The 10,644-nt window shown below is 44.6% G+C and overlaps 2 protein-coding genes across 4 annotated transcripts in view; one reads left to right on the top strand and one right to left on the bottom strand.

Annotated features, from left to right (window-relative positions):
- Positions 1-49: 49 nt before the first annotated feature.
- Positions 50-1,575, top strand: CENPX (centromere protein X). Of its 2 annotated transcripts, none has more exons than XM_068151373.1 (5): positions 50-104; positions 184-235; positions 312-365; positions 661-746; positions 877-1,575. In XM_068151373.1, exons 1-5 carry the CDS (start codon positions 75-77, stop codon positions 889-891), a joined length of 237 nt encoding a protein of 78 aa, XP_068007474.1. In that variant the 5' UTR covers positions 50-74; the 3' UTR covers positions 892-1,575. The 2 variants fall into 2 exon arrangements, with proteins under 2 accessions (XP_068007474.1, XP_068007473.1); XM_068151372.1 differs by having other exon boundaries at positions 658-746.
- A 1,756-nt stretch (positions 1,576-3,331) lies between these two features.
- Positions 3,332-10,644, bottom strand: part of ASPSCR1 (ASPSCR1 tether for SLC2A4, UBX domain containing) — a 42,703-nt gene continuing 35,390 nt past the window's right edge. For both annotated transcript variants that reach the window (XM_068151358.1, XM_068151359.1), the window contains 4 exons: positions 6,733-6,784; positions 5,992-6,061; positions 5,471-5,658; positions 3,332-4,462 (listed from right to left, as the gene is read on the bottom strand). In XM_068151358.1, the coding sequence (XP_068007459.1) occupies positions 4,449-4,462; positions 5,471-5,658; positions 5,992-6,061; positions 6,733-6,784 (324 nt within the window). In that variant the 3' untranslated portion in view covers positions 3,332-4,448. The remainder of the gene's footprint in view (positions 4,463-5,470; positions 5,659-5,991; positions 6,062-6,732; positions 6,785-10,644) is intronic.

The following is a 10,644-nucleotide window of genomic DNA, read 5'->3' as shown; positions in this document are numbered from 1 at the left end:
ACGCCAACGCAACGGCAGAGGCGGCCACGCCCCCGCCCGGCCCGCGCTTCCGGGAGGCGGGGACCGGCGGCGCCATGGAGGAGCGGGAAGAGGGTTTCAAAAAGGTGCGGCGGGAGCGGGCGGCGGGGTCGGGTTGGGAGCTGCTCTGCCTCGCCCCGCTCACGCGTTCTCCTCCCCGCGCAGGAGACCGTGGACCGACTGCTCCACCTCCACTTCCGGGACAGCAGGACCCGAGGTACCGGGGCGGCGGCGGGCGGGCCCACGCAGAGTGCGGCGGGCTCCCGTTTCCCCTAAATGCTTTGTTGTTGCAGTTAACGGCGACGCGCAGCTGCTGATGGCGGAGTTGCTGAAGGTGTTCGTCCGAGGTGAGGGTGCAGCACCTCCTTCCGGTGCCGGGATCGGGGTCTGCCTGAGCCGCGAGAGCGGCTCGTTACGGGGTCGAGAGGATGCTCCCACCCCCATCTCATCCACCTCCGAGCCTTCGGCTCGCCCCCTCCAGCCATGATTGCGCTCCCTGTGGGTCGGTGAAAAGCCTTCTCTAGGGAGCAGAGCCCGTGAGACTGCGTCTTCCTCCCGGGAAACTGGCCCCCGACCCCTCGTCGGGCCCCCACATACCGTCTCCAAAGCCTCTGACAGTCCTTTCCCTCTGCACGGCAGAAGCAGCGGCACGAGCAACGCGGCAGGCACAGGCCGAGGACCTGGCGAAGGTGGACATCGAGCATCTGGAGAAAGTGCTGCCGCAGCTGGTACGTGGCTGCGGGAGCTGAGCTGCACTGAGGGGAGGATGTGGGCTGAGACAGCTTAATCCTCTTCCTCCTGGGAGATGTTTGGGGACCCAGCAGATGTGCTGACTGACTTGCTGCTCTCTCCTTACAGCTTCTAGATTTCTAGAGGCCTCATGAGGCACATGTGGCCTACCAGCACAAGATCCTGACCTGCCAGCAAACATCTGGCTCATCTTCAGTCTAGCTCAAGGAAGAGCAGTCTCAATATTTTTCCCTCTGCCATTTTGCTTCTGCTTCCTCTCCTTTACCAAGCGTAGCTAAGACCTAGGCAGCTCTGCTGTCAGAGGCTGTTTTGAAGAGTCTGCTTCAATGTTTGTTGTGGTGGGCTAGGTCTGTGACTGGTGTCCATCTTGCTCCTTTAGCAGTAAACCCTACTTCACAGTACAGGAAGATGCTGTTGCTGCCTCAGCTAATGTGAGAAACAGGTGCTGCTTCACAGAGATGCTCGGAAAGATTTAATGGCTGGAAACATCATCCTAACTTCAGGTTTTCATCACCTCAGCAGGCAGCTGTGGCAGAAACTTCAGGTCCAGTTCCAAGCCTGTCTAATGAATAGGTTGTTAACAGGAGCTTGGTCACAGGCTCTTGCCAAAAGCAGGTAACTGATCTTTATTTTATAAATAAACAGAGGCTGTGCCTCACTACCTTCCAGTATTTCTCCAGGGCTGTGACATCAAAGAGTGCTTGGAACCTTTTAACCATTTGATATTCTCCTCAGAAGCTGCTTTGCCTGTGCTATAAATTTGTTCTCACAAAGAAACATCAATAAATTAAACCCAAGTTTCCCCTCCCTTGTGTAGGCTCTTTGCTGCAATTAATCATTGAAAGTCAAGTTGCTTCAAAGACTTGCAAAGTTTTCCCCCCTCACCCACCCTCTTCTCTACATCTTTGTAGGACGAAAGGAAAAAGGACAGAATAACAAACAGCATGTGTGAAAATCCCACATCATGGGACAGCCTGGCCCCTCAGCCAGGGGGGAGGACAGGGGGAAGCTGTGAAATAAGAAACCTTACACATGTAGGCAGGACCCACACAACTGAACCGGCTTTGTTGGGAAATACACAAGCAGCTGCAGAGGAGGCAGCTGACAGCAGCATGGTTCAGGGCTGCTCACTCTGGGGCCGGCTCTGTTCTTTATGCTCCGTAACAGCAAGTGGGTTTTCCCCCACTGACAGCTGGAGCAGGGAGAGGCTCACTAGGTCACTATACTCTTTAGCCAAGAGCTATCAAGGTCATCAAGCAGGCCACCAGCCACTTGGAAACTTCACCTAAAACCACAATTCAGTAGACATTCTTCCTGATGACAGTACCAGCTGAAGTAGTGCCCCATCCCTCTGCACTACAGCCTCTTTGCCAAGGTAATTGTTTGTGCAGCTGTACAATGAAACCAATGAAGAGACTGACCTAGTTCAGCTTTCAGCCCCAAAACCCTCTGACAAAAAAAGGCAATAGCAAAAAAAAAAATTAAAAAGGCAAATACTACTACTCTTGAATGCCCCCAAAGCCAGGGATCAGTTGAGCTACTCTAGCAGAAGTGATACTCAAATCAGCTCATCAGGCAGGAATCCTTGTAGCAGCTACCTTAGTGAAGATCTTGTAGTTTTAAATACCAGGGCTTCTTGTCCCTCTTAAAGAACTCACTGCTACTTCCTTGCCTTTTCCAGATTTCAAATCCTCATCTCTCCTTCCATTCTGATTCCTACTGACATACAGGTCTCTCAAAGTCTCTGCCTTAAAAAGGCTCAAGTAACCTTCTCTGACCATTCAGCAGCTTTCTCCACTGAAGAGAATCACTGAGGTAAATGTTAGTAGAGCAGTATTTTAATACCAGCAGTGGCTAAACTGAATTATTTGCATAGGAAGAGGGGACTAAAAATTCTGCTCTAGCCGTTGAGGGTACCAATTTTTCATTCTCCTTAAAGAGAAGTTTTGGGTTTGATCCTCAGCTGAGTTAAGGGACAGGTATGGGCAGCACTGGCTGAGGTAATGCACATGGGTAGCAATATGAAGTCTCCCAATCCTCAGCCTGCTAAGTGCCAGAAGGGCTCTCTTTGCACTATGAGGACCCAGGGCAGCAGCTGCACACAGTGTTCCTGCATTCCCCACTGCCAGTGGCTGCACACATGCCCTGTTTATGTTTGGGTGACATATAAGAAATCAATCAACATTTTTGCTACAGCATTCTGCTCCCTTCACTCTGATTCTTTTTTTCTCTTCCACCTTTCTTTCATGCTTCTCCCTCCCTCTGACTTTCTTCAAAGCATCTGGGAGCATTTGGAAGTAATTAGACCTGAAGGGAAATGTTGGCCAGGCTGGGAGACAATGACAAGTGCCAGGAACCCTGGGTGCCCTTTCTAGCCACTTTGAAGTTCATTCAGATGGTACAAAGCTCCGTTTTGCTTTGTTGGGGGGAAAAAAAAAAAAGGGAGGAAGGGAATGAGGCATGACAGGCCCATTGAAAAGGGAGCAGGTTCCTGCGAACTGACAGAGAAACTGAGTACTGGGTGAAGAAACATACTATCAAAGAGACCGACCGAAAGGCCTCCTATGGCCACTCTGCTTTATTACCTCTACAAATTGTGCAGATGCACACACAGTTCAGGGAACAATTGTCTACACAGGGAAAATGGAAAACATGTTACCGTAGCATGGAAGCCCAGCTGTCCAGTATGAATCGCTGATCCATGGAGAAGACTTCAAATAAAATACAGCACCATGGACACTGTGGCACTATAGAGGTCATCTGCAGCATAGGCACAGTTCTAACCAACAGTATTCATCCCTGTACAACATCTGCAGGAGGCAAAGATCTGGGCAAGTCCTCCCCTCTGTACGTTAACCGCAGAACAGCTACTCTGCTGTGGACAACGCTGGGACCACAGAAGTCCACGGATCAACAGTCATGTGAAGAGGCCCCTTTACTAGATTCCCCCCCAGCGTATTACTGATGTTAATTATATGTAGTGAAAATAAAACAAAGCTTGGGGCAAAACCAGCCTCCACATGCTTTCCATTAAGAGATACCTGTGTTCTTTGTTGACAAGATTCTGGCAACTGAAAACAATACAAGTGCAGCAAACCAGAAGGTTCACAGGAAAAGCCCATTTGAACTGGTTTCAATGACTTGGTTTAAGTGCTTCCTCTTCATTCACTTTCCAGCTATCTAAAGCCTGGAATTATGAGCAACACTAACCCCAGCCAGCAAGAAGCAGAGAGAAGACTTGTTCTAGGCAGCACTTAGCTATAGGTAAAACTGGATTGGATTGTATTTTGCTGCTAGAATTCAGGCAGCTAGACTCAAAGTTAACTCTGAAAGTAGAACTGTGAAGGTTTTAATTGAAAAGTATGGATAAAAACAGAGTCCTCCACAGAAAGTATATAGGAATTATTTCCCCTTTAATTCTCTATTCATATTATTTGCATGCAAGAAACCTTAAATTTAACCTCTAACGTTGCTTCTGTAGTCACAAAGACCACCAGCAGGCCTTCCACTCCTCCAAAAGGTGCAACTGGCACCTCAAATAGCAATTTTCTATTTTTATAAGTAGTGTTCATCCAAATTAAATCTCTCCAGGGCCACCAACAGTTTCTTACATATTCTGAGTAAGCTCATCAGGAAAGAGGCTCAGCTGACTGCTCCCTGATCCAGCAGCCCACAGTGTTTCATCTCTTCCCACCTACAAAATAAACATAAGAGCATTGAAACACTTAACCATGTAAATTGTACTGTATTGTTTCTCAGTAACATGATCTGGCTGCTGAGGATTCTACACTCAGAGCAGCATGTTGGGTAGCATGTAAGAGCTCTCCTCAAGAAGATGGAATGGTGAATACATCATAACTTTTCAAGTGGAGAACTTCATCCTACATGTTATTAACATGCATGTTAGAGCATCTTATTGACCTTTCATACCAGCTGTTAATGGGTAAGCTGTACAGGTAGGTGAGATGTTATTTCATACTTTATCCAGGTAATCTTTACTTGGGGATGTTCTAAGTTGAATGCTTCAAGCATACTGAAAATGGGAAATTAACATACTGTTACCCACATGATCTGCATCAGTATCCCAGTACCAGTCTAAAACTCACCAGCCACAGCAGGGCAACACATCAACTATCTGCAGCTTTCCAGCAATCATTTCATACCTTATGCTACCCTTGCTGGAGCTGATGGCCCCAAGGGATCTTTCAGAATGAAATGCTAGAATTATCACTCAGCAAGTTAACATTTGGCATTATTAGTCAGGGAATTCCAGAAAGTTCTTCTTTTTACTGCTTTTAAGGGAGTTGATTGAAAATATTAAAATCAGATTATACTAGCAAAGGGAAAATAATGTAAGACATTTAACAGGTGACGTGGGAGCCTTTGATACGTTGAGTATCACACCTACTAGTGTTTGAACTACACCAGCACAGTTAAGAAGTGTCCACAACATAGAAATGTTGCAAGCATACGGGTTAGGCAGGACTCAAAGCCCAGAGCCTGCATTCAGATACTTTTCCAGCAAAAGCCGAGGTTTAAGTAACAAACTGATTTGTGTTTCACAAGCACTGAACGAAACGTCCTGCAAGCCCTATGCTGACATCTTCAAGGGTACTGCCAACATCCAATGTGGTTAGCACAGAGGAGTTTGCCTGTCTGGGGAGTTCAGAATAAGAAGATAACTCCTCTGATTTCATGATACCTGGAAGCTTCAGCCATTTGGGGACTTTCCCAGGGACCCTTCTCAACACCTGTGGAGCTTCACACACGCTCGCTGGCTCTGGTCGCTCATCAGTCTTTTGGTCACTTTCCACTTGTGGTTCAGACAGGGGTGAAACTGTTGATTCTAAAGATGATGAAGTAGAAGGAACTGATGGTTTGGACAAACATCTAAGGAAGGAAAAAACCCAAGCAGAATTAAGCTTTGTTTTTTCATAACAACCCCTTGTACAACCCCCACCTTTGAACTTTTAAAGTCAGACTAAAAAGGTTCTTCTTTTTCATGATAAAAGTGCTAGAACTTATTTGAAATCCTACTGCTGAAATCCTACTATGCAAAGAAGGACTCACAAAGCTATGAAGTGAAATACGGCAGTATGACAGTTTCAGGAGAAAATGAAGTCCTAGTATGTTCAGAACACTTCCCTTTGTAGTAAGATTGGCTTATTTCATGCTTCCCATCCCTGAAATACCAATTTGCAACTCCATTCAGTCCCCACGTACCTGGCTACCAGTAAATCAGCTGCAGAAGGGGAAACTGCAGAGCTCAGCAGGTCTGATTTCAGGTAAGAATCTGTTTAAAAATGAAACCCAAAGACTTGTTTAGTAACACAGAGAGATCAATCACCACAGAATCACACAGTCTTCAGCTCAGCAAATACCTGCTGGGCACTACAGTAAATCTCCATCATCTGCCCCCAGCTGACACAGGACACCTGAACTGTGACAATTTTACATCTCAAGGTGCCTGTTTTCATCATGCAAGCCTCAAGAACTTGACTTTTCCTTTGGTGCTTGCTGCACCTCAAAAACTTTTTTAATCTCTGGGAGAAAAAGAGATTCTAAGCATAAAACAGAGGTGACAAAGAATCAAAGATTAAGATCTGTTCTCCCATATCCATCGTAGGTCTGGAAAAGTGTTTCATACTCATTAGTCTAATGAACGTTTTGGACAACAGACTTTCCTTTCAGGGTCATTCTATCATTCTTGTCCCCATAGGAGACAATGTCTTCTCCACAGCCTAGCAGATCTCATAGGAAAGGTACTGTGTTTACATTTGTGCTCCAGCTAACTGACCAAGCTAGCTCTGAAGAGCTTGAGCCATTCAGAAGGGGAACATCTACCAGCCTTCTCAAGGACTGCATTATCTTACGTAGGAAGAGCTTTGAATCTAAGGATGTAATTCTTCAGGGTTACCTATAGGAACTATACAGCCAGCTAAAGAAGAGAGGAAATTCACTCACCTCTACACTCCTCAGATCCAAAATGAACAACAGCAGTTGGAAAGAGTTTAGCCTGTAGCAAAAGTAGAAGAGATCACTGATTGTAGATGATTTCATAGTTCACTGTGACCATTAGACACAGGTTAGACAACTACAGACCAATGCACAGAGCTCAAGCTGAGGTCACTGAACCATCTACATTTCAGAAAAGGCTAAACTTGCACAGGGCACTCAGAGTAAGACACAGAGCAAAATTCTATGATCTATTTTACTACACACAGACAAGACCTGTACAGCAAGAGCTCACTGTGCTGGTGACCTGCCATTTGTTTTGCTCTGTCCCCATACCTCAGGCCTTTATATTTCAGACACACTCTCCATTGCTGAGCAGACAACATGAGCATGATTAGGAATCTTCCAAGACCTAAGAGGCTGATAGTTAAGAGAAAGAAAATCCAGCTCTGCCCTCAGAAATCTACTCTAATCTACTACATTTATACCCTATCTCTAGTTGTTGTTTGCCATTTCAACAACTTTCCAGGATGCAGTCCATGCCTCCATAAATCCAGCCTGAATCCCTAGTTGTCACTTGTTAGAATAATTGCCCCATTCAAACATTTTCTTCATCCGTTTAGCTCATCACATGACTCAGGTAACTGTACAACTGCCTTTCTCATGCTGCATCTTTATTTCATCTGCGAATGTTATCAATGATGATTGGGAATTATATATCTACCCCCAAACCAGATGAAAATAACAAACAGAATGTGGCCAGAACTAATTGCAGCAAAACAGCAGCATAAGTGATCCACGTTTTTCAACAATTCCCCTCTGACTATTACTTGAGATGTCAGCCAGCCAAATCACAAATCATTTAGTGAGTGTTTTAGTCATACTGTGTGCCACACCTAAAAAAGAGAAGGAAAAAAAAAAAGGGGGAATAAAAGAGAAGTGGAAATGTCCACAGTTCTAGCCAGCAGGCCTGCTTCCTAATTTAACCTGCCCATAAATTTACCACACTGCTTTATATTTCAGTTTCCTCCACTTCAAGGTATACATCCATCACACAGGAAGAATAGGAGAACTGATGTCTCTCAAGTGTAATGCACCATACAGTGTCTGGCTTGTTGCAATTCACTTGTTTGTCTCCAATTTAAAATAAACACAAATCAAAGTGATGAAGCCTCTAACCTATGCTGACTATGGCCATTCTCACCACCTTCTCCTTTCTTTGCTTCACACCTAGTCTTTTATGTCATGGCTAACTAGCTTTATTCAACTACCTCTGCATAAATTCAGACTGAATAAAATTCAGTAAAAATCTGGATTGTGTTCAATATATACAAACTAACACATTAAAGGAAATTACACTGTTGAGAGTTTGTCAGTAGCTCAAGTTATGACCTACTGAAGAAATAATTGTAAACATAAAAGAGAAGAACTTCTTTTCAACTAGCCCCAAGTAATATATAGGATCAGATTTGAGCCAGTAAGAAACACCAATCACAGTGTTATAAAATTCAACACCAAAAGAAATGAAAATGTGTGAACAATTAAAGCAAACATCATATTTTAGAAAGAGAGAGTTAATGAATTTAATCAGGCTGATTAAACACCTGGGAGTCTGAGAAAATGGAAGTAAAACCTTCAGCTATTGAATCCTTAGCTGGTGAATAAACATTACTTGGAAAAAGGGGGTCTCAGAAATGCTGTGCAGCCCTGAATGAAGGGAAAACAAAAAAATCAAGCAGGGAAGCGAGCATTAAGGTGAACTAGTAAGTGTTGTGAGCTACCCATCATTAACAAATAACAAAGATCTTTCAACATTGGTAGCTAATGCTTCTGAGGTCAGTAAGGAATGAAGCAGCAGAATGGGTGTAAGGAAGGAAATTCAGAGAGCTAAACCACAAGGATTAGAGCAGGAAGAAGTTCAGATAAATGAAGTCCCTAAAATAATTAGTTGGGCCATCAATGATTAGGGAATCTAATTAAAGAGAATAATTTCAGTGACTTCTTTGGATCATTTTCATAGAATCATAGAATTGTTAAGGTTGGAAGGGACCTCAAGGATCATCTAGTTCCAACCCCCCTGCCATGGGCAGGGACACCTCACACTAGATCAGGTTGCTCAGAGCCACATCCAGCCTGGCCTTAAAAACCGCCCAGGATGGGGCTTCTACCACCCGGTCAAAACACCACCAAACTTCTCAGCTTGATCCAACAACTAAATAAATAGACAAAAGCAAGCAGCTGCCCATCTTTGTATCATTAATTCATAGCTAGCAAGAGGGCAGGCTGCCTGCTCTTGAGTTTTCTTGAACCTCTGTTGCCACCATCAGCACAGTCAGGATACCAGAATGACAGCCCTTGGACCTGATCCAGCACAGCAATTACCAGAACTCAAAGGAACCCTGATTGTCTTGGAGGAGTCTGTGGATTGCTACCTAATGCAGAGACTAATAAAACTGTGTTAACTGGAGGCAAAATGAAACAGCTGCCCCTATCTTCCTGACTACAAACTTCAAATGAGTATGTATGTGGCAACTACTTTATTTTTTTTTTACATTAACCCAAAGGCTGTAGGAGCCTTTCACGCACAGTGTGGCCTCCACCACATTAGGCTGAAGCAGGAAACATTCCTCAGCCTACTCCAAGTCTCAGCTCCTGCTAAAGCAGCCAGGCATCCTCACATCCTTGAACTGACGTTTTACCAGAAATCATTATTTATTAAGTCTTTTAACATTTCATTCCTCAATCAACAGAGCCTAAGGTTGCCTGCTCCAGTCACAAAGATGGCTCTCCATAAACTTTTTTAATTAAAAAGTACCAGACACGGTTTAGAAACCCCAGAGAAAACTCTTGCAAGAGCTTTGATGTTTCCGCTGCATTCGTCTGAAGGGATCCCTCTATTTAGGAAATGGGTGCCTTAAAAAGCTTCCACCCCCCCAGTACACATACACTCAAACCCTTTTATACACAACATCCTTTTCATGCCAGCTGCAAGTTGGAAAATGAGGTTTTTGTAGCGTGTTAGTGTTGGAATTTTTTAATAACCTCCCCTCTCTTTTTTCCCCTCCCGACCAATTATCTTGGTAAATAATTAACATTCTGAAGGAGATAAGTAAGCACAGCATCTCAGAGCTCAAAGCCCTTTAGTTCAAAGCCCTGCCCTTTTCTCTTCGTTTCCCTGCTGCCGCCACCGAAACTTCCTTGTCAATCAAGCTCTGGGCACACACATCAAAGCTTCATGTGGGAATGGCCCCAAGGGGTCAGAGAAAATTCATGGCAGGGCCTGCTTGAGGCACAAAGAGAAAAAGAGAGTGAGAAACGCAGACCAAGAGCTAGACAGACACACTCAACCACACCAGTGCAGACAGAATGTGCCCCAATATAAACCTCTACCCTATTTACTCACAGGTTGACAAATAAGCATAGTTCTAAGTTTCTGGATCCACGTCCACAACCATTTCCCACTGCTGGCAAAACATCAGTCCGAATGTTTCAGTTCAAAATCTTTTAATTGAAAGAAACTTTAAGGCACTAGACAGCAGCTCACAAGTATACAGAACGCAACCTCCTTCCCATGGCTCATTTCCCTGCATCTCTATCCTTTCCTAGGGGTCAGCCAACACAGAGTCTCCTCTTGCCAGATTTACATCCAGTAAGTTCTTTAATTCAAAAGACTATTGGCTCATTCATACAACCCTTTGTCTAGCCTCCTTTGTGCAGAATTCTCGGGTATCATCCCAATTTCAGCACTTACTGAGGGTTCAGTATGGAAGGCGGCTAAGCTACATCTCACCGATCACCCCAGGAATTCTCCAGCCAGTCACTGGCAGGACAGAATGCTGTCTGAGATTTTTTTGTAACACTAAAGTATTCAAATCAGCACCAATTTCACACTGGAAAGGAAAAAGAAAGAAAAAAAAATAA

Source organism: Melanerpes formicivorus, unplaced genomic scaffold, assembly GCF_026170545.1.
Source record: "Melanerpes formicivorus ecotype bairdi unplaced genomic scaffold, bMelFor1.0.p_v2 SCAF_21, whole genome shotgun sequence".
Taxonomy (NCBI): domain Eukaryota; kingdom Metazoa; phylum Chordata; class Aves; order Piciformes; family Picidae; genus Melanerpes; species Melanerpes formicivorus.
Note: the sequence above shows the minus strand (reverse complement) of the source record. Positions and strands in the feature narration are given on the sequence as shown.

Bases quoted from the DNA above. Each gene is read 5' to 3' on its own strand.
- CENPX (XM_068151372.1), top strand. From the start codon at position 75: ATGGAGGAGCGGGAAGAGGGTTTCAAAAAG. The intron at 236-311 runs GTACCGGGGCGG...TTGTTGTTGCAG, and splicing joins CCGGGACAGCAGGACCCGAG to TTAACGGCGACGCGCAGCTG. The intron at 366-657 runs GTGAGGGTGCAG...TCTGCACGGCAG, and splicing joins GCTGAAGGTGTTCGTCCGAG to AAGCAGCGGCACGAGCAACG.